We start from the raw sequence: 25,275 nt of genomic DNA on the forward strand, positions 1-25,275 counted from the left end.
TAAAAAAAATTAATTAATTTAAATTTCTAATTTTATTAATATAAAATTAATTAAATATTTTTTTAATTTACAATTTAAATTGAATATTTATTTAAAAATAAATTTTTTTTTTAAATTTAAATTTAATTTTAATTTTTAAATTAAAAAAAATATTTTTTAAAATAATTTAATTAAATATGATAAATTTAATTTAAATTTTATTTAAATATGATAATTCATAAAATAATTAAAAAAAATATAATTTAATATATAAAATCATATAACATTAATAAAATAAGTTTATATAAAATTAAATTAATTTAAATAAAATTATGTTTAAATTAATTTAATAAAAATTATTTTTTAAATTTAAATAAATTTTTTTCATCAAATTTTATTTTTCGAGCCATTTTCCTTGAGCATTTATTAATGTTTTATTTTTTTTATGTAAATAATTAATTAAAAACAGGATATTCAATTTCTCGTCTTCTAACAAATAAAAAATAATAAATCTTGCATACTCCAAAATAAACATCAAAAAATATATGGGAGGCGTTTCATGCCAAACTAATTGAGCATTTTGTCAAAAAAAAAAATGAAAGAAAAAAAAACTGTTTACTGTTCACTCAGCATTTCACATCAATCTTATTATTACATTTAATTTTCATAATAATAACAATAATTTCGCCTCTCTCTCTCTCTTATTTTATTTTATTTTAGTGCACGATACTTTTTTGACAGAAAAATGTTGATGATGATGACGAAAATGTGTAACAGATTTTGGAATACAAAAAAAAAAGAAAAAAAAAACAGAAAATAGAGAAGAAGAAAGAAAAATAATAATTTTACAATGGCTTGGCATTTTTCGGGCTGGAAAAGAACTTTTGGTCCATTAAAATTTATTATTCTTGATACGACAAGTAACTGTAAGTGCTTTTATTTAGATTGAGTAACGAGACAGATACACAACACAAAGACACTTTTTTTTTCTTTTCTTTTTTTTTCGTCTTCTGTTTATTTATTTTGTTTTTGTCTCCACACAGACTGCATTATTCGGCACAGTAATCGCCGGGGATGACGACAACGACATAATGACGAGAGGAGTAGAGATTATAAAATTTTATGATTTTCCTTTGTTTGCCTATACTTGCGCGCTCCAGTCGCTCGTTGTTTATCTCTTGAAACAATAAATAATGTGCTTTGTGGAAAATCCATCAAAAAAAGTGTAAAATTCAATTTAAAATATTAACGCGCGTAAGCGGTTAAAAAGCATTTTACGCAATGAGATTACCTAATTTTTCGGCGGATTTTGCGTAATTTAATTGAATTTCACTTGTTTTTTCCTCTAAACCGCTAAAATAAAATTTCTTAATGACTTTGCAATAATCGCTGAAAAAAAGCTATAAAAATTTGTCCGCATCGTAACTCGAGAGATATCCCATTTATTATATTACAAAACCAAAAATTAGGCGTTTTTTATTACAAATTGATAACAGACGGCGCGCATTTTGTCTTCTTAATATATTAAGTAACCCAGAAAAAATAAATGAAAAAAAATAATAAAATTGAAACTTCTCTTGGAACAATAAATAAAAGACAATTATTGCTGACTGTATGATAATAAAAGTTATCTAAAATGTCTATTCATACAAAATAATTTCTCCCATTCGCAACGACAACTTAAATAAATAAAACTCGGAAAATATTTGTACAAAAAACGAAAATCACAAGGAATCGACACATTTTTGGTTTATCCAGAAAGAAGAAAAAAAAAATAGAAAAAAGGATTCAACATGGCACCATATGCTCGAAAAAAAGCGAAAAAACACTTTCTATGTGGTTGTTTATGTGTGTGTGTATTATGGGGAGGAGGCGTAAATTAAGCAAATGATATGTGAAAGAAATCTCGTTTATTTATTTGTATAAAGCACAAAAAATATTAGATTTTCAGCAAGTGATAATATTTGCATTCAAAAAGATCGCTTTTTATTTCTCTTTCTTGGAGTAGGTGTGATATTTTCGCATTTCAAAAGACGCTTGGCGATAATGAAAATAAATAGATCAAACCTAAGATAGCAAATAAAGGAAATGACTTTGAAATTTTCTTCTTCTCTCCTACTCGTCTTGTACTTATTTTTCGTTTAAAAAGAGTTTTTGATGGGAAAATGTGGGATTTTCATAAATTTATATTTTTTCTTTTAATAAAAAAATTATTAAAAAAATATTTTCTACATTTTTTGAAAATAATTTTATAAATAATTAATTCAATAATAGGTATATTAAAGTATAGGTATGTTAAAAAAATAAAACTAAATAAATTTAGTAAAATAAATATTTTATTAAAAAATATAAATAAGTTAATCTATTAAAAATATTTAATTAAATATTTGCAAAAATTATTTTAATCTAAAATAATAATTAATAAATTTTACTAAATATATAAAATTATATAAAATTTAAGAATTTTTATTAAAATTTATTTTTTAAGAATTTTTATTTTTTTTCAATAATATATATATTTTTTTTAATAATTTAAATATTTTTTAGGTAAAACAATATTTAAAAATTGAACGAAAAATTAATAAATTTATTAATCTTTGAAAAAATAAATAAAGGAATAATATAATAAAATAATTTTAAAAAGGTTAAACATAATTTTTTAAATTTATTTAATTTTTTTTTTAAATTTTTTTATTTTGCTAAATATTTTATTTTTTTAAAAATTTATTATTACGCTAAAAGTATTTTATTCTTTACAATTTATTTTTTCATTTATTAATAATTTTTTTTTGTGAAAATTTCAAATTGAATTTATATTTAAATTAATTTTAAAAAATATTAAGTTTAATTTTTTTTTATCAAATTTTATATTTGTATTTTTTTAATTAAAATTTAAAAAATCAAAATGTTTGAATTTTATTTAAAAAAAAATTAAAGTAAATAAATTTAAAAAAATAATAAAATATAATCAAATAATTTTATTAATTAAAAAAAAATTAAAAAAAAATTGAAAAAAAAAATTAAAAAGCGCTCAAATCGAATTTCACGAAAAATTCTTTAAGAAAATAATCTTCTGCTTAAACTTTTAAAAGATATGGGCGTTTAAGACATCATCAACACTCACGCTCATCATTATTCGAATTCGTAAATGAGTTGCTCGATTTCTCCGAAAAGTGCATTATTATGCTCAGCAACACCGAATTCAAATAAAAATACGAACGAAAATTCTCCTGTTGTCTAGAATGCTAATTTGAAGAATTTTCGGGGGAGCAAAATATTTTTTTTTTTCAAACAAACAAACGAAAAAAATAAATTTTAGCCAATCCTCTCAAGAAATGTTTTATGTTAAAAATGCGTCTGCAAATAATATTTTTTGAAGTTGTACCTTTTTTAGTAGTTGTTTTGGGTCCTTCGGAGAATTCATCCGAACGTACGAGGTACGTACATAAATCAAAATATAAAACTCTTGAAATATTTTTTCATTTACATTTTAACGGCGTGTATAATTTTCGTACGTAACGTTTTGTAGGAGAAAACCCATGGACTCGAGGTTTACAAACACTGCCACTTAAATCCACACACAAAATAAACTATTATAATCCAAAATACCAGCAGTTAAAAGTTTTAACCTTATTTTATGTGTGCCATGTATAAAACACACAAACACACAAAAATCTGCAAAAATACGGAAACTTTACTATTTTTTATTATAATTGTTGTTGTTGTTGTTGCATGGCAGAGTCGTTCTAATATAAATACTTTTTTTCTCTGTGTGTGCTTTTCTCCCTCGTTTTATGCACCACGATATCGTTCGCTGCAGTCGTCGTTTGTGTTTTTTAATTTAACAAAAACGGAAATTTAAAATAACTTTTGCTACTTTTTCTTCGGTCTGCATTATATTGTTGTCGTTGTCGTCGTCACACACTCTCACATGGAATTTCACAATTTTTTTTCTTGTGCAGTAATAATGGCATGCCTTGAGTTGCTGTGGCGTATTTATAAGGCAAATTGTCTATTTTATGTTGGGTATGTTCTAAATGTGATACATACATTTTTTTGGGACATCTTATAAATTTTTTTCTGAAAAGTTCTATAATTTTTTTTATAATTCCTAACATTTCATTATAATTTATTTCAAAAAAAAAAAAAAATATATAAAAAAAATTAAAATAAAATAAAAATAAATAAATAATGAAAAATATTTAAAATAATAAAATTTTAAAATAAAATATAAAAAATTAAATTTTCAATTTTTTTTTCTTCAAAAAATCTAACTTTATATTTTTAAGAATTTTATTATTAATAATTTAAACATTAAAAGGTAAAATATATAATTTTAATTACTTTGCATAAAATAAAAGCGAAGCTAAAATATTAATTATTAAATATTAATATTAAATAATTTAATAATTTTTATATTTTTTTTATTTTAATTATTAAATTTATGTAAATTAAAAATTAATAATATTATTTATGTATAATTGATTTTTTGAATAAAATAATTTTTAAATAATAATTTTAATTTAATTAATTTTTTTTAATTATTATTTTTTGTTTTTTTTAAGAAAAATCAATTCATATTTTGCTCAATAAATTGTCAAAGATATTTTTTAATAAATATTATTTAACTAAAATTATTAAATTCCTCTAAATTTAATAACCAAAAAAAAAAAAAAATAAATAAAATTTGCTTTTATAAATTTTGAATAAATCTTCAAATTAAAAATAATTAAAATAAATGTAAAATATAATTTAATGTTTTTAAATTTTACAAATTTTTAAATTTAATAATTTTTTTTATTAAATTTCATTAATTTATTTAATTTTTGTTTTCTTAAAAAAAATATTTTTATTTTTAAAAATTTTCATAATTTTTTTTTAAATTTTTTTTATTTTTTTTTTTTCAAACTTATACCACAATCGAATTAACTCGCTAATTCAAGACACTTTTTGTTTGAGTTCGTATGGATGTCATTTAAATATAAGTAGTTGTTGTCTTCGTATGAGGGTAAAAGAAAAATGCAAGTTTTTTGTAAAAAGTAAGTGCATGTTGAAAAAAAAACTAAAATAAACAAACAAACACGAATGACATTAAATGTTATGTTATGGATATTGTTATAATGACAAAATGACGACATTTTACAGCAGAGTTTCTTACACATTTACATCATTATTTTCTGAATGACACGAAATGTTGTCGGTGTTGTTGTTGATGTCGTTCCCGTAAAAGCGACAAGGATAATAATAATATAGTTTTAGCAATTTTTCCTCTAAGTGTAAAGGACAAGAAGAGTATGAGGGCGGCGCGTAGCAACTTTTACGTTGCAGTTTCTCCAAGTTTTATTTTTGTCTTTTTTGATGAGAAGAAAAGGAAAAAAATACGGGAAATAACATAAAATAGTAGAAAAAAAGAAAAGTTGAAGGAGTTTTTCCGGTTTGTGTGTTTTTGATGCGAGCAACATTTTGTGCCATTCGTAGCAGCATAAAAGTTGTAAAAGAAGTTCTGTGAAATCTTACAAAGTTTTTAATTTTTATTTACAAGCAAGATTGTTCCTTCAAAGAATTGGAGAGAGAAAAAATCAAGGAAAAAAATGGGATGAGTAAGCAAAAGATTGCGCCATGCCCTCATATTTGTAAAAAAAATCGTGTCGAAAAAAACATTTGGCGAATTATTGTGAATATTTTCGTGTCATGGCAATAAATCACAAAATGATAAGGATTTGCACCCCGAAAAATTGATTTGAATGACAGAAAAAGAAAAACAATCTATGTTTTTCTCTAAAGTGTGAGAAATTCGTGTTTTGCTTTACATGAAAAAAAAAATATTTTGAATTTTTTTTGCAATTTTATTTTTTTTAATTTAAATTTTTAAAATAAAAAAAAAGAGATTTATAATTATTTTTTTTTTTAAATTTAATTATTTTTTAAATTTAATAATTATTTTAATTTTTTTTAATAAAATTTTAATTTAAGAAATTAAAAAAAAATAAATTAATTTTAAAAATAAAAATTTTATTTATTTAATTTTTTTAAGCTCATATGAAAATTTAAATTTAAATTAGGTAATTATTTTTTTTATTAAATCGATTAAATTTTAATAAATAAAAAATTATGAATATTAGAACTTTTTTTAAAAATAAATTAAAGAAATTTAATTTCTTTTGAGTAAAATATTTTTTTTTTATATTTAATTTTTTGTTTCAAAATAAGGGAAAATATATTAAAAAAAATAAAAATTTTAAAGCTCGAAATTAATTAAAAATTTAAAAAATATTTTTTTTTTTGAAAATAAAAAAAAAACTTTTAAAAAATTAAATTGCGAAACACAAATTTTTCACAATTCAAAATCGTATGTCAGGGTAAGGATAATATTTTCATTTCTCCTTAAGTATTTTATTTCCAATCATCTTATCTCCTTTTTTTTCACTTCATCGTGTGTAATTCTGTCTGTTGATTTGTGTTTATCTGTGTGTGTTCGTGTTGCTCAAGGTTCCGATTAAATGGCTCGTGTTTTCAATTTGCATAAATAAATTTCGCAAACATGCTTATACTCACAATATCAATAATTTGCGAAAGTTTCAAGCCCATTTTCACAGTTAAACGATCAGAATTATTGCCCACGGGCCGAATCAAACGGTTGTAATTGCTCAATAGGTCGTCATATAAACGTTTTGAATCTGGGTTGGCCAGGCCGGTGGCAAAATGCAACGCTATGAACAAAGCCGTGAACAGCACGCTCCCCATCTTAGGCCAGGTCCACCCCTGAAAAGAGATAAAAAAAAGAGAAAATTTAGATTTTTTTGTTAGATTTAAAGCGTCAACATCAACAACGTCATCATTCTCATTCATCGAGGTATTTTTCAATTTTGTAGATAATTTATTCACAGCTCATTATATTTATATTGGCACCAATGATGGCGGTTAACGCAAATATTTAAGTATCACCGTTATCGCATTAATTTTTTTCTTTTCTTTTTTTTTTTTTGAAGCATTGTCATGTTCGATGATCATCAATAAAATGTCGATTTAATTTTTTCTACCCACACAGAAATTTAGCGCTCCTCTTTCTTTCCTTTCAGCTTTTTTTTGTGTTCTTGTGCATTTTTATATGAAATTTAATTATCTCACTTCGGTCACTTGAATGAGGAGAAAAACGATGAGGTAACGAAGAAGCTTCATGAATGTTCGCCGCAAAATGATGGGAAAATTGTGTGTACATAATATGCAGATCGTTCGAGAAAATCGTCAGTGTGCGACAAGAAAAATATTATTTCAGGTTCGTTTTTAGCCAGGATTTTTTTTTGCTCTATATTATCATGAGAAACAGATCAAATATTTATTTTAAATGATAGTTAAAAAGGAGATTAGAGAAGTTTTTTGTGTAAATATGGGACGGACTTATTTTTTAATTAATTTTTTTCTGGTTGATTTTTTTAAATTATATTTATTTTAATTTTTATAAATTTTAAAAAAATGTAATAAAAATTATCATTTTAACTGCAAAAGCTGTACCTATATTTATTTTTTTTTTTGAAATTAATTATTTTTTTTAAATTAAATTTAAAAAAAAAATAAAAAAAAATATTTTTAAAAATAATTTATTTTAAAATTAAATTATTTTTTTAAAAAATTAAACTAAATTAAATTAATATTCAAATAAATTATATAATAAAAAAAATTAAATTGAATTTTTATTAAAAATTTTTTTATAAATTTTTTTTTAAATTTAAAATTAAAATTAATTTACTTTAAACTTAAAAAAAATAAATAAATTAATAAACATAAAAAAAATTAAGATTATAAAAATTAATTTTAATTTTATATAAAATTTAATTAAGTTTAATTTTTCTATTATTATTAAATTTAATTTAAAAATTATTAAAATAATTATTTTTCTTAAATTAATAAAATTTTTTTTAATTAAAATTTTAATTTATTTTTTTTTAAATTAATTTTATTTAAATTTAAGAATTTATTTTGAAAAAAAATTTTTTCAGTAAAATTTCTATTTTTTCTTTAAAATTTCTTAAAAAATAATCGAATAAACATCAAAAATGATTAAAAATAAAAAAAAATCTTTTACAATAAAAAATGAAAAAAAAAGTGAAATAAAATGAAAGACCGGAGATAATATTTTTCTCAATTTCACATGACAACAACACACACAACCTCTTCGTTGTTATTATCAATTGTGGTAGGCAAAGAATAAAAAAAAAATAAAATCTTTCTATCTTTTTATTCTCAAAAAAATAATAATAATGCACAGGACAGACAGGCGCGCTCACATAGACACCGCAAAAAATGCGAAGAAGAAGCCGCATGAAAAATGTAAAATAAATCGTTCCTCTACTTTAGTCATAAAATTTAAATTCATGCGGGCATGACCTCTTACATAATCCGTAAAATTAGTTTTATATTGTTTTCTCGACGTGGCACACACACACAGACAAAAAAAAAGAAAATACTAAAAAGAGGAAGATAACAGATCATATCGCTGCGCCTTCAAAATCAGAATGTACGAAAGAAAGAAATTAAAGAGAAAACGAAGGAGGCATGTCAACTTTTATCTCAACTTCACTGAACTGTGATTTCCTATCTTTCTTTGTCTTGTCTTGTCTTCCGTGCTTGTTAATATTAAATCTTTTATCTTTTTTTTTTTTCTTACAGCAGAGTTTATGCAGAGAGAGCAAAATTTAAATATAAATTAGATGGATCAGTGTTTTTGTAATTAAAACAAGAAGACATTCTCGACAAGTAATTTCAATCATATTTTTTTGTTGTTGTCCTATTTGTTCATCGTCATCATTGAGAGAGAGATACCTACGGAACTTCATTAACACAAAAAGTTTTTCATTTTCTCTTCTTCCTCTTTTTGTTCGTTTGATAGAGACTTTATCAAATGAAAGGTGAACTTCCGGTTTTAATTTGTTTTATTTTGAATATATATTGGACCGCTTGTCACTTTTAATTTGTACCAATTTATCTTCAAGCGCAAATTTTCATTTCATCTCTAACCGCACATGATTTCACACAGGGGCGGGAATGTCGAATTTTATGTTAAAGAATTTTTTTAATTTTTTTTTTAAATTAAATTTTTTATAATTGAGTATTTAAAATAAATTTATTTTTTTAAATTTTGCAAAAATTTTTATTTAAATTAAATTAAAAAAAAAATTAAAATTAAATTTTAATTAATTTTTTAATTATTAAAATAAAATTTTAATTATTTTTCTTTAATTTAATTTAAAATTTAATTTTAAATAAAAAAATTTTTTAAAAATTGATTTTTTTAAATAAAAAAAATTTTAAATAAATTAAAAAATTTTTTTTTTAAAGTTAAATAAATTAAAAAAATTTTTAAATAAATTAAATAAAAAAAAATTTAAAAAAAAAATTAATTTTTTTTAATAAATTAAAATTTTAAAATTTTTTTTAAATAAAAAAAAAAAAAAATTAAATTAAAATAAATTTAAAATAAAACTAAAAAAATTAAAAAAATTAAAATTGAATTTAATTTAATTTTTCTCGACTCAAAAAAATTAATTGAATTTAATTTAATGCAAATTAAATATTTTTTTTTAATTTTTCAAATTAAAATAATTTTTTTTAATTATTGCCCTTTTTCAAAAATTTTCTCCTGAACCCATCCCTGATTTGACATAAATTTTCTTGTTTTGCAACTTGATATTTTGTCTCCCGTATTTATTTTATTCAATACTCATCCATTCGACGAGGAGCAGCAACGAGACAACGTAAGGACTTGTAAATCCTTTTAACATGCCTGTTTTTCCGCCCGAGATGCCGATACACTCGACAGATATTTTTGGTTTCCTCTCTCTTTCGCTTGATTTCCATTTTTCGAATCAATGTGCAAGCAGGTAAGTTTACAGCCGAGTGTTTGCTCATCTGTGTTTTTATTGCCGGAGATTTAATGGCAGAGCAAATGTAAAACTTTGCAATTTTCAATTGTTTTTCTACTTCTGGGTACATTTCTGCATGTCACACACGTTAATTGTTGGGATACTTAACATCATATTGAGCGACGACGATGACGACGACGACATGTGACAGCGCGCGTGTGACTGAAATTTAATGATAGAGAAAACATTTATCTTTGAATGTTCGCAAATGTTGTCACAAAGTTTTCGGAATTGAATCTGATGATGTTTGAATAGTGATGATAATTATTATATTTTCCTTAACAGTTTGCTTGATGGGGAAGTTTCTGAAAGTTTTTGAATTATTTTTGAGTGAAAGAGATGTAAATGAATTAATTGTCACATGTGAGAGTTTACTTCATGTTTCACGTAGTAACTGTCTCTAAACATTTAATTTGTATAGAAATTTAATTACATTTTCTTCGTATTTTTGAATAACTTCCGGTATTTCAATTGTCTGTCAGTTATTTGAAAGAATTTTTATTATGAGGAGTACTAAAATGTGAAAATTTGAAAAAATTCAAGATAATTTTTTTAATTTTTTTTTAATTTTAAATTTTTTTTTAATTTTAATTTTTTTTTTAATTTAATTTATTTTTTTTTTTTTTTTTTTTTTTTAATTTAATTTAATTTTTTTTTTTTTAAAATTTATTTTTTTTTAATTTTTTTTTATTTTTTTTTTCAATTAAATAAGTTTCATTATTTCAAGAAAATCTAATTTGTAATTTTTAATAATTTTTTTCATTATTTTAACGGTCATTTTTTTAAATTGACATTTACAAATTTTCACATTTTAATACTCCTCATAATAAAAATGCTTCATACTTTACTTAAATAATGATTTTAAGCAAATATTTTTAAACTTTCTGATTTTTTTTAGTAGAATTAAACAAAAATTTAAAGAAAAATTGTAAAAATTTTTAAATGTCAATTCAAAAAATTACCGTTAAAATTTTTCCCTTTAAAAAAATTTCTTCAATTAATTTGAAAATCAAATTTTCATCAATAAAAATTAATTCCAACCAAAAAATGCGGTTAAGCTGATCATTTCACAAAAATAAAAAAAAAAACTTTTGCATCTCAAATTTTGTTTGTGACTTTGTACACAAAAGTAAATATGTTTGTTAACATAATGTGCCATCATGCCATCAAGAAAACAGATTTATTCAAACTATTTTACTAAAAATTAAGTTTTCAAGTTTGAATAAGTGGCAAACTTTTTGAATTAATTAAAGTTTTCTCCAGATAGCGATGTTGAGAAAAAATCTTCCTTTTAGTTTTCTCCTCTCAGTCAACATCTATTCGGGTGTCTTATCAAAAAAGTAAAAAGAGACGAAAAATAAAACAGCAAATAACGATGAAAATTACATCTCATGCAGCATCTTGAGAAAAATTAAATAAGATTGGATTGACGTCAATTTCTATTTATTTATTTAGTTTTGAAACACCAAAAAATTGTGTTTTGTTAATTTTATGAGGTAAAAGTTTTATTTTATTATTATTATTTGGCTAAAGGCAAAAGTTTCGGTCATCCCGAAGTTTATTTAAATAATCCTTTCTCTCGCCTCGCCGGATATCGAAAAACGTAAGGAGGAAAAAAATTGTACATTGTAATCCCACAGAAATCAGTTTTTACGATGACCCATTAAAAATTCTGCTCCTGCCTTGTGTGTGAGATGTACGCGCAAAACCACATTATTAACAACAACACTTTCGATGAACGATCTGGAATACTAAATAAAACCGAAAAACACGCCTCCAGCAATAAAATACGGGTTTTTCTAGCCTACTCCGATATTAATACACTCCGGTATGACAAGAATATTAAAATAAAAACGATAAGATAAATAAGAGAGAAAGCACTCTCCAACCAGTAGAAATCTAGTCTAGTTTGTCGACTAACAAAAAAAAAAACGAAGAAGAAAAAATATAATATCAATAATAATGGAAAATGAACAAGCAACACAGCCACAAGTCAAAAAGCCACCATATTGAAAATACAAAAAAAAAGAAGAAAAAGAGAAAAGACAAAAAAAAATACGATTTGTTTATACAAAATACACACTCAGTCTCAAAATTATGCTCCCTTTTTTTCAATAACGAATGCGATATTGTATCCTTTAGAGACACAGAGCTACGGAGCGCGAGCTTACTTACATCATCATGCGTTGTTGATAAAATATCGCTTCTGGCGAAACAATATTCAATACAATCTGTTCGTGAGTCGGATTCGTGAGTTTTGGCACACTCGCGTGAACAGTTTGTCGTTTGCCAACGAAGAAGAAAGAAAAGAAAAAAAAGTTGAAAATTTTCGTTGAAAAAGGATAATATCGCATTTTGACCCAATGCAAATTTTTGATGCGTTTTAAAAATTATGAATTTTCATCCCAATGCACATTTTATTTTTTTTTAATCTGATGCATAATTTGTTATTTTTTAAAAATATAACTATGCATTGGGTCAAAAATTTGTAAAAAAAATATTTTCTTAAATCAAGTTTTTTTAACAAATTTTTGACCCAATGCACATTTTTTATAATTTTTTTTTGACCCGATGCAAAATTTATTTTACGAATAAAAATATTAAAAAAGTTGCTTTGGGTTAATTTTTTTTTATTTTTAAAATAAATTTTGCATTGGGTCAAAAAAATTATAAAAAATTTGCATTAGGTTAAAAATTTGTTTTTTTGGCATTTAATTGATTTTTCAAATAAATTTTTGTCCCAATGCACATTTTTGATTATTGACCTATTGCATAATTTATTAAAATTATCCTTTTGAACAAATTTTTTATGATATTTTAATCACGTGGTAAACTGTTAAAAATTATTGTGCATTGGGTCAAAAATTTTTAATTGAATTTTAAGCTTAATTTCAGTAATTAAATTTTTGACCCAATGCACATTTAATAAAAATTAATAAAATCAACAAATTTTAGCAAATTAAAAATTATTAATTTATTCAAATAATGCATTGGGTCAGAAAAAATTATATATTGTGCATTGGGTTTAAAATTTATTGAAATTTTTTTATAAATTTTGTCCCAATGCATATTTTATAAAAATTAACAAAATTTAGCAAATTATTTATTTTTGAATTATTAAAATTTGTATTGGGTCAAAAAAAAATTTTTTTTTTATTTGAAAAATGTGCATTGGGACAAAAATTAAAAATTTTCAAAATTTAAACAGACAGAAGCAATTTATTGTAAAATATCGCATATTTTTCTTCAAAACGCGATTGAAAAAAAATTGTATGTAAAATCAACCGCATTTATAATGTCTTTCATGCTTTTTTATTATGTGTAAATAATAACAACTATGTCGCTTTCTCCCATTTTTTGCTCATAAAAAGAAAGAAAGAGAGAGAAAAAGACAAAAAAGTGTGTAATCAGACAATACAATCGATATAAAGCAAGGGGATTTTCTTCATACATTCCGAGTCAAAGGAAAAATTTTCCATTTCTACCCCTTTTTTCGGTATGCGGCGAATGTTTTCGTACAAAAGTAATGTTTTTATCTTTTAAACACATCCTCGCACACGACTGAACCGATTCGAGTGAAAACGGAGCTCCGTAATGTGCCAAAACAGGTACTTACACACGTATTTAAATGTAGTATTATTGTTATAACTATAATATTTCTTGATTTTAATTTGATAACAAAACTTCATTTATCTCTTTTTCCTCCGTATTTCACACACATTTAGCAAATAATGAAATACAAATTTCGAACAACGAGGCACGACATTATCACGACAAAAGTTTATTTTCGGGCTGCTTTGAAGTTAATCTCCACAGAGTTGAGTCAAAGGAGAAAATTTTCAAGAATTCGAGGCAAAATAATAGAATTCATGTTCCATTCTAAATTATAAATAAAGCCAAAAACCCTGCTGAATGGAGACATTTTATCTTTTAATGCTTTTTTTGCAGAAGGAACACTTTTGTGTGTGTAGAATGCTTAAGTGATACTGAAAAAGCCTAAAAAGGATAAGCCATTATAATGAAAACAGTGGGGAATATGGCAGAGAGACGATTTTCAAACGATGACAGTTGAATTTATTGTTGGTACGAGCGAAGTCGATAAGCAACGCATTTCTTCGTTTCGAAGAAGAAAATCTCGTCGATTCGCAAATGAATATAAATTACCGCTTGAAATACTAATTACCGCAATTAACCTCAAAAAGTGCTTCTAAATAATTGCTTTTCATCAATTCCGGAAAGCCTGCCCATCAATTCTTGCGCTTTTGTAACAACACACCTTTAATTATACATCTCGCTCAATTTATCGTCGCTGAAACAATTTAACATGTAAATTGTGTATCGATATGCGGATGACAATCACATGACACGACATTGATTCATTTGGTCCAATAATAAGACAATTGATATGACGTCGTGACAGTTGATTTTAACGTAAAAAAATTGGAGGAAATTGATAAAATGGCAATTATTTTCAGAGTGAGTAGCAACAATTATTTTTCATTAATTTGTTGATGTTTTTATTTTTTTAAAAATTGTTTTTTTTTTTGAATTAACGAAAAGGCGATTTTCAAATTTTTAACGGTTAATTTTTGAATTGACATTTTTTAATTTTTTTTATATTTATTTTTTTTAAATTCAGATTTACAAAAAATAAATTAAATAAATAATAATTTAAATTTTTAATTTAATTAAATTTTATTTTATTTATTTTTTTTTATTTTTATTTATTTAATTTAAATTATTTATTTTTAATATTTGGTGCATTCCAATTTTACCAAAATTTTTAATTTTTATTTATTTTTATTTAATTTAATTTAATACGAAATTTTTTATTTTTAATTTTATTATTTTATTTTTTTTTAATTTTATTAAAAAAAATGTTTGTCAAAAAAATAAATTAATTTAAATTAATTAAATTTTATAAAAATTTTTAAATTTTTTTTTATTTATTTTTTATTTAAATAATTTTTTTTATAAAAAATTAAAATAAAAATAAATTATTAAATTTTTATTTAATAAAAAGTTCATAAATAAATTTAAATAAATTAAATTTTAAATAAAATTACTTTTTATTTTAAATAATTTTTATTTAAAATTAAAATTAAAAATAAAATAAATTATTAAAAAAAAATATAAATAAAAATATTTAAAATTAAATTAAAAATTTTTAAAAATTAAAATAAATAAAAAAAAAATTAAAAATATTTAAAAATATTTTTTTAAAAAAATCTTAAGGATTTCAATCTTTTTATAAAAAGTCACTTAAAACGTCACAAAAAATGTGAAACTTGAACTTAACATGACATCCGGTTCATTTCTTTATATTTATTCTCCGAAACTGTCTCAAACATCGTGTTAGTCGACAAAATTTACTTGTGAATATTTATTGATCCCAAAGGTTTTGTGTCAATAAACATATTTCCATTCTCCTCTTCTGTACTCGTTTTCATCCTTTATATTTGGATTTTTTCACACATAATTTTTTTTATGAAGTTTTATTGTTGTCAGAGTTAACAACATATGAAATGAATTTGAATAGAAAATAAAAAAAAAATAAAAACGCCCAAAGGGGGTCCATACCGTAGATTGAATGAAATGAAAATTTAATCCCTTTTAGGTCTTTTTCTGGCTTTGAAATCCATTTTTGACTGAATGATTGAATGGTTTTGAATTATGATGATGAGTTATAACCCCTTTTCATGATTAACCACTGCCACAATATACATTAAATTTCTGTGTTGAATAGCAACAAAACTGATGTTTATTGTGAACTCGCTATAATGGAGTGCACGCGGTAAAAGCAATTTACGTTTAACTGCACTTTCTATTGCCATTTTATTGCGAATACACAACGCGCGCAGTATTTTCACAGGCATGTTCACGACATAAAATGTAGTTTTTTTTTGCGCGTCTGAGCAAAAATGGATGTACACGGAAAACCACAATAATAGTATATAATGTGCATGGAATGGCGGGCAGCTGTAAATAAGTAACTTTCTGTGCATGCGGCATTAAAATCGCATCGAAAACGACCACTTGAAATGATTTCCTGAAACGATTTTCTTGATTGACTGCAGCTTAAAATGTGTAATTAGGACACTACAAATTTATTTTTATTTTAAAAGTAAAAAATCAGTTTTTTAACTTTTTTTAAAATTTTTTGCATAATTAAAAATAAAATTTTAACAAATTTTTCAAAATTGTTTAGTATTTTTTTTTAATTTTATAATTTAATATTTTTTTTTTTGATTTAAAAATTTATTTAAAAATTTTATTTTATTTTTCATTTTAAAATTAATTAATAAATAATTTTTAAAAAAATGTATATTACTGCTTTAAAAACATTTGTAAATTATTTAAATAAAAATTTGAATTCAATTAAATTAATTTTAAATTTAAAAAAAAATCAATTAAAAAAAAATTAAAATAATTTCAAAATTATTTTTAAATTAATTTATTTTTTTTTTTTTAATTAATTTAAAAATATTTTTTAATTTTTTATTTTCTTAGTTAATATTATTTTAAGAATTATTTTAAAATTTATTCATTTTTAAATATTTTTAAAATAACAAAAAAATATTTTTTATTTTTTTTTAAATTAATTCAAAATCTTTTTTAAATATTAAATGTTTAAATGTTTAAATAATAAATATATAAATTAAAAACTATTTTAAATTAATTTTAAAAAATGTTTAATTAAATTAAAAATTATTTTTAAATTAATTAATTTTTTTTAATTTTCTAATTAATTTTTTTTAAATTTTTCTAATTAAAATTTTCTTTTAAAAATTTTTTAAAGAAAAATTTTTAAAATAAATTTGGAATATCCTCATATTGCCAAAAAACAAACAAAAAGACACACAAGAAAGCACATTGACCCCATGTTTTAAATGCCATGAAATTCATGCCCTTAAATCCCTCGTTCGTACATCGTATAAATTTTTGCATTAAACTGACACGATAATTTATTGGCTTAAGTTTTGCTTTTCAGGAGAACTTTTATACCTACCGTTTTGTGTGTTTGTGTGTGTGTGCGAGAGATTTACAGATTAGCACGTGCTTGGCACTAGTTTAGAAAGTTTTCTGCAAAATTAAAGGTGAATGGCAGTAAAACACAGGTGCCTTGCAATAAATTGTACAAAAGAAAATATTTTGTCTCAATCAAGTGTGAGAGTTTGACGGAAACGAAGAAGCAACCTTTAATGCACTTTATCTCCAAATGAGCTACAAAAACGTTAAATTACATTTTTTCTGCAGAAAAAAATGTTTTAAAATTCTGCTGGGAACTTCCTACATACATATTTTTTCACATTTGATGCGAAAAGTGGGACGGAACTCTTGTGAAAAATGGCAGCAGCTAAGATTATTATCATTAAATGGTGTGGAAGTTTCATTTTATAATTATACAAAACTTTAAAATAAGCTGCCTCTGTGTGTGTTTCTCTGTTAGAGACGTGCGCGCTCCATTTTCTTCACACTTGGTTGCATTTAAATTATTTCAAATTCCAGCAAAAATCATGCTGCTCGACTGAAAAAGTGAACAGAGCAGATTGCAAACTCTCGAGCCAGTTAAAATTTATCACAATTATTTCGCTGTCAGATTAATGTCAAATGTTTAACTTTCAATTATTACGAAATCACAGCTCTAATGAACTCTATCCTCCTCCCATTAACGAGAAAAAAAAATAAAAAATCTGTAAATGAACTCTCAAAAAAATAAGTTCTTCAAACAAAATAATGATGTCACTTTAATTAAATATAGAATTACTCTGTGATGATAATAAATAGAAAATTGTCAAAGATTCGTATAATTCGTACCAACAATTTATAATCATAGCATTTCATTTTTCTCTCTCTCTCTCTCCATTTTTCTTTGTGCCTTTGTCGGCAGTACGAATTTCTGTGGAAATCGCTTCGCATGTAGAAATATTTTCAGTGACTGAATCCGAAATTAAATTAAATTTATTATGCAAAAAGGCAAAAAGATATCCTCAACATTTAAGTTGCCATGTTAGACTACATTTACAGTTGGTCGTTTTAATTTTCTGGAACATTTTGTTATTCTTGTCTTGTGCTTTTGCTTTGCTACTACTTGCAATCGTCTTTAATTGAGATTCGATTTCAAAATTTAATGAAATGAAATTATATTTGGCATTAATAATTGTGTCGGTGTCATGTTACTTGTCTCTTGTTGTATGGATTTTCTTATTTTTAGAAATTTTATAAAAGTTTTATTTTAGGAAAAAATTTAAACTTAAATAAAATGTATGGAAAAATTTTCATGAACTTTAAATTTTATTAAAACTTTAATTTTATTTATTTTAAAATTTAATTTTATTTTTAATAAATTTTATATTACATTACCGCATTTTTTCTATGAAATGTGGTAAGAAATGGAGACGCCTTGTTTTTTAAAATTTATTTTAATTATTTTTTAAATTTTTTATTATAAAAAAAAATTTTTTTTGAGACGTATTTTAGTTTTTTTATTGATTTTTTTTTATTTTAAAATAAACTTTTAAAGCTTTTAAATTTTCTTGACCTCTGAAATTTTTTTCAAAATTAAATAAAATTAACAAAAAATAAGATAATTACATTTTTATTTGAAATATGGTAAAAAATGGAGACGCCTTGTTTAAAATTTAATAAAAAGCTTATATTTTTTTTACAAAAAAATGAATTTTTAGGACTTGTTTAAGTTCAAAATAATATTAAAGAAATCTGGAATTTTAACTTTTTAATGTCTTTTAATTATTTTCCTACTTTTAAAAATTATTTTCATAAAAAATTAATGAAAAAATATTTTTTTTAAAAAATAACCGCATTTTTTTCGTGAAATGCGGTAAAAAATGGAGACGCCTCGTACTTTATTTAATACTTGTCCACAATTTAATCGGTTAAACAAAACTATTTTTAACATATCACTGCTTTTTATGGAGCAACGACACACACAAAAAGGCGGCACTAACATTTAAATGGAAATTGTTTTACGAAAAGTTTACTACTATTATGCGGGACAATATGAGGTTTTTCCTTTCTTGCCAGCTACAAGCTGAATGGCATCACTGCAGAATGAGAGAGAGACACACACAAGACAAGACATGTGGAATGTAATATCATTAAGTACATGGGAAATAGCTTGACATCGGGTTTATGTGCGACAAATATATGAGCGGAGGAAAAAAATCTAACAGAAAAATTCTATTTATGTCGTCGTCGTGGCAGAAATATACAAAGCAACGCAGCTCCAAATATCAACGAGAATTCCTGTGTTTGTCGTAAAAAGCTTAGAAAATCATTGTCTCTCATTTTTTTTTTGTTTTTTTCTTCTTGATCTGCATATTCCTATTTTTTTTTTTTGTGTTGCTTGATGAAATGATACACTGATGATATTTTATTTATTTATTTTTTTTTTCGGAGAAATGTCACTGTGAAATCGTCATATTGTCTGGTTTATTTCTTTCTGGCGACTTGTGACATTCAAATGAAAGAAAAAAAAATGAAACAAGAACGACGAAGGCGGAGAAGATCATGATTAAGTTTCATCTCTTAACTTGGCAGGGCTCGTGTAAATTTTTCTCCAAGTAATGCGCCATTTAACGTCGAGCGAGCGAGAAAAAAAGAAACAAAACGGAAAATTAAAACAATTTGTTTGTTTTGACTTCAAGGACGCAAAAGTCGTAAATTAATTTAAATGTTTTGTTGAGATTAAAAATGAATTAAGGAAGGTATTATTATGTAATGAAATGATGATAAAAAGGAGTACAAAAGGAACTTTTTTCCAAATGAAGCGCAAGACGAGCAAAAAACGACAGGAAACTTAAAAACACGACAAAATCCTTTTTTTTTCGAAGGAACAACAAACACGTAACGTAAATATTTTGCTCAAAACACGAATAGCATGCGATTCATTGCCACACACACAAATTCACGTACAATCACGAGAAAAATGCTGCTCTAATGACACGGATAAATTTTTCATAACTTTCTTTTTCTTTCCTTTTTTCTATTCTTTATGTGTGTGTGTGTTGTCGGAGAAACGACACGTGAAAGAAACATAATGAGCTTCTTCTTACACCTTCTTATGTTTCCTTCAGTGTCGACGACGACGACAACAACAGTCTCTTGTTTACTCAAAAGAAAGGAGTTTATGACAAGTTTGTTGACCAAAGATTTCGCTTGTCATGCTGGATAGGCAGGTAGTCATCAAGAAAATTGTGCGAGTTAATAAAAGTAATAAATTATTTTTTTTGTGGAGAAAAAATATGTTATTTGGGAATATTTTTTATTTGGAAAGATTTTCTCGTGTTGCTAATTTTATTTATTTTTTTTTAATAAAAAGTTTTTTTAAGAATTTTATTTTCTTTAAATTAAATCTTTAATTAAATATTCTTAAAAAATTTATTTAAATTAATTAGTTAATGAATTAAATTTAAAAAAAGTAATTAAATACATAATCATTATAAATTCAGTTAAATTACTATTTTAAAATTTATTTTAAAAAATATTAAAATTTTTTTTTTTTTTAATTTAATATTTTCTGATTTTTTTTGTCAATTATTAAATTTGTTCTAAAATAAAAAAAATAAATTAAATAAAAAAATTAAAATATTTAATATTTTTCAATTTAATTTATTTTTTATTTTATCTATTTTATTAAGATTTATTTAATTTAATTTAATTTTTAATTAATTTTAATTTTTTTTTTAAATTTTTAATTAAATTTGATTTTTAAATTAATTTAATTAATTTTTTTATTTAAAAAAAAAATTATTTAAAATTACCGCATTTTTTCTATGAAATGCGGTATAAAATGGAGACGCCTTGTTATTTTTTTCAAAAAATATTTTTATATAAAAAATCATTAAATATTTTAAATGATAAAAATATTTAAAAATTAAAATAAAAATTGCTTTAATTTTGACTTTTGAATATTTATGTATTTTTTGTCGAATTTTAAATTTTTTTGGGAATTTTAAAAAAATTAAATTTAATTTAAATAAATTTTGAATTAAATAATTTTTTAAAATTTTTTATTAAAATTATTTTTGAATAAAAAAAATTTTTAGAAAATTTTCATAAGCTCAAAAATATAAAAAATAAACTTTAATAAAAAGCATACAAAAAAAAATATTAAGTTCACAAAAAAATAAAGCGATAAATAACATCACACAGCAAAAATAATTGAGATAAAAATCAATATAAAATAAAAAATATAATAATTTTTGATTCACAGACACTTTTTTCTCTATTATCTGGAACAAATAAAAAATCCGGCATCGCACACGTACTTTGTTTTTTTTAGCTAAAAATTGTTTTTTAAGGCCGCCATTCACGGAATAAATCGATTATTATCCATAAGGGGGCCCATAAAGCCATTATTTTTGTTCATTCTCTGGATTTATTATGACTTTACAAGTCGACATGGGTAACAATTTCCATCTGAAGTTCAAAAAAAAAAAAAATGTAGAAAAAAATAAATGTGACTCATGATTTATGTCACCGCCGACTTTCGACTATTTTTTTTTGTTTTCCTCGTTCATACACTCGAACACACACAAATCTATAAGCTTTAAATTTATTTTTAAATGGATAGTCATTGAACTTTTCCAAGCCATTTTCTGATGTACTATGGCACACTGCTTAATATTTTTGTTGTCACTGTTGTCGGTATTTTATGGCTTTTATGTGTGTGTGCACAACAAAAAATATTATATTCGCTTCAGAAAGTCGAAATGGAATTTTATTGAACATAAAAAATGATTTTTTTCTGGATTTTTTTTTTCATTTTAGATATTTAACTCAGTTCGAAGGGAATTTTAGCAATTCACTTCCTCATGTAAATTTTTTTTTCTTCCTGAAATAAAATGTGAGAATATTAGAAATTCGTATCACGTGACAAAATATGTCTTTTTGTCCATTAAACGAGAGAAAAAGTTAAAAAAAAGTCGAATTAACACAAAAAATATAAAATAGGGAACAATTGTCTTCAGAGAAAAACTTGTAAAAAAATACTGGACTTCATTAAAAATCAATAAGGATGGTTTTTATGCCTCCTAAGTCTCTTAATATGCGGGAAATGTTGTTGAATAAAACTTTCTTTTGTACAATTTTAACTACTTCTGGAATATTTCTCCATTTTAAATACAACGAAGCTGAAGTTAATGATCTTTATTTATTCTTTTTTCTCTTCCATGACTCCGCTCACGTTCATTTTTACTCGAGAAAAGTAAAAAAAAGAATAAAATAAAAGAAAAAGAATATTAAGCATTTAATCTTCTAAGAATTTGTCATAAAACAGGATTAATCGTCGAGGGTTCTTGGCTTCTTCGTATATCATCGTCGCAGCAAAATGAAACATTTTGAGGGGAAATCGCTATTATTGAGCTAATACTGACAATAAATATCCACAAACACAGAAAAAAAATAAAATAAACGGATGATAAAAGAAAACAAAATTAACAAAATTCTCATTCATCACCATGATTACAAAATTATGCAAGTCATTTTCATAGCAATAAAATATATTTTTCCCAAAAAAAAAAAAAAAAAAAAAATTATTCCACAAAAAAAAAGTTTTTTTTTCTCCCGAGTCATGACTTCACTTCAAGTTAATTACGAGGGTCAATGTTAAATTCGATTAAAAAGAAAAATATTTTCATTGTCTTTTTCGTTAAAAAAAAAAAAAAATTAATACGGGTCAATAACATCCTCCCATGAATGACGTCCCGCTGAGACAAGCAAAAAAAAGCGACTGACAGATTATTCGCGAGAAAAAAAAAGAATTTTTATACACAATAAATTGAACTGATTAAAATTCATTGCGCGCAAATTATTTGTTGTTATATATTTATGTAAGTGTGTGTGCATGGATAAGGCAGATTAATAATAATGACTGAAATTTATGAGTCTCTTATGATTTTTTTTTCCTCTTTTTTTTTTGCAACCTACTTCATTTTAGTAGTAACCCGTCAGTTTTTTCTTCTTCTTTAACCAAATAAAGAAATTTTCTTTATTATGTTTCGTGATTAATGGCGGTGTATTTGACAAAGATGGCTTTTTAAATGGCGAGGAACAGGTGAATGTCGTCGTCAAGGTGTTAATGTTGTTATAAAAATTTTTTAAATTGTTGGAAATGAAAAATTAATTTTTATTTCGAAAATCCCAGACTGCAAGAAAAAATTTTGATATTTATTTTTATTGTAATTTTTTTTAAATTTCTTTTTATTTATTTAATTTAAATTTAATTTAAATAAATAAATTTATTTTTTTATTTTAAATTTTGATTTGTTTATTTTTCAAATTTTTTTAATAATTTGAATTTTTTTTTAATTTTAATTTTACAATTTTTAAAAAATTAAAATTTATAATTCAAAATTAAAAAAATTGTAATTTTCAAATTTAAAATTAAAAAAATTAAATTTAAAAAAAATTAAAATTATTAAAAAATTTTAAAAAATAAATAAAATTTTTCAATTTTGTATTATAAATTATTTATTTAGATACTTTTAATTAATTTTTTTAAAAAAGTTTTTATATCTTTAATGATAAATAATATAAAGAAATAAATGGAAAAATTTAATAAATAAAATTTAAAATTAAATTAAAAATATTTTTTTAAATTTCTTAAAAAATTAAAAAGCTAATTTTATTATTTTTAAATCTTTTATTTTTAAATATTTTTTTAAATGGATTTTTTTTTAATTTAGAAATTTGGTTATAAAGTAATATTAATAAATAAATGAAATTGAAAATATTTTTTTTTCTAAACTACTCATGAAAAAATAAAATAAATTAAAATAAAATAAATACTCATGAAAAAATAAATAAAATTAATAAATATTTAAAATAAATTAAAATAAAATAATTTTGTTATAACTAGTTTTCTTTAAAATATATTTTTTAATTAATACAAAATGTTAAAAATTAATTTTACCAAATAAATGCATTTTATTAAAAAAAAAAATCAAATTTTTTTCATGTTTGCTATTTATTTTTTAAAATTTCAAATAATTATAAAAGTTTATTCAAAAACTCAAATTTTTAAATTGTAATAGTTTTTAATTCACATTACATGATTTTTCTGCTGTTGAAGGCTTTAAGCTTTGAAAAATTAAACATCATGAAAACCCCAACAATTTGTAAACTTTTGACATAAAATTTGTTTTGCGTCAATCAAAATCACTTCTTTTAGCAAACACAAAAAACTACACAAAAAAGCTCAACATTAAAAGGACAAAGTTTGACAAACAATTCCCTGGACGTTTATCCGTGTCAAATCAAATAAGTATAATAATGACACAAAATATATGAAAACATAAAAAAGTATCCCGAACCACAAAAAAACACTTCTGGATGAGGGGAAAAAACAAAATTTATTTTGCATGACCATCCATGAGGCTTGTTACTTCCGTTTTCGTACCATTTTGTCACCTCACTTGAGAAGTCATCAAATTTTCACGGATCATCTCGCTCGCACGAAAAAAAAAGTTTTTGTGTGTGTATAATCTTTAACGCGCAACCGACCTGAATTAAATAAATTTGGAATTAAGTGAATAAAAATAAATATACGGCGGCGAGTGCGAGAAGGGGAGGATGCTTTTAAATACTTTATCGTCTGACAAACATTAACAACGGGTCCTCCTTTTTACCCTGTTATTGTTATCGCAAGTTGGTTGCGTGAAATGTAGAAAAAAAAATCCGACCACACACTCTCACTTGACACACAATTGAAAATGATGATAAAATTATACAATAAATGTGTTTTATTCATGTCCCGTAGTTGCGTGCAAGCAACCTTTTGTTCATCAAGTGGCCAAGTTAATGTAATTTCTTTTTTTTTCCGTCGCTCCGTAACACCCTGTCGGTCAAGCGAGCCACACAAAAAGTGTAATAATACGTGTGCAAATATTATTATTATTATTATAAAAATTGTCATAAAAGAGTCGGTGTTAATTACATCCATTCACTCCATCCGAGCGACACGCAGCATGATACACAAATTGCTGTTCTTAACTCAGAAAATGTTTGAGGGTTGCGATAACTTGAAAATTTTGTATTTGTCTTAACATACTAAAAATATTTTTTGAACATTTATTTTTTTCTTGAATTTTTAATTATTTTATTTTTAAATTTAGATATTATTTATAAAAATTATTATTTTATTTAATTAATTTTTAATTTAAAATTAATAAAATTAAAATATTATAGAATTTCTAATAATTTTAATTTTTATTATTTATTTAAATATTTTTCTCAAATTATAAAATTAATTTTCTTTACATCGTTAAGTTTAATAATTTTTTGATTAAATTATAAAAAAATTATTATTTTATAAAATTTAAATAATTTTTTTTATTTTTTTTTTTAATAAAAT

The 25,275-nt window shown here is 23.0% G+C and overlaps 1 protein-coding gene across 1 annotated transcript in view; it reads right to left on the reverse strand.

The window, feature by feature from the left end:
- Positions 1-25,275, reverse strand: part of LOC134827703 (acetylcholine receptor subunit alpha-like 1) — a 104,334-nt gene that overhangs the window by 19,499 nt on the left and 59,560 nt on the right. Inside the window, exon 3 of the mRNA XM_063840468.1 lies at positions 6,535-6,741. Coding sequence (XP_063696538.1) covers positions 6,535-6,723 — 189 coding nt within the window. The 5' untranslated portion in view covers positions 6,724-6,741. The remainder of the gene's footprint in view (positions 1-6,534; positions 6,742-25,275) is intronic.

The sequence above is a fragment of the Culicoides brevitarsis genome, chromosome 1, assembly GCF_036172545.1.
Source record: "Culicoides brevitarsis isolate CSIRO-B50_1 chromosome 1, AGI_CSIRO_Cbre_v1, whole genome shotgun sequence".
Classification (NCBI taxonomy): domain Eukaryota; kingdom Metazoa; phylum Arthropoda; class Insecta; order Diptera; family Ceratopogonidae; genus Culicoides; species Culicoides brevitarsis.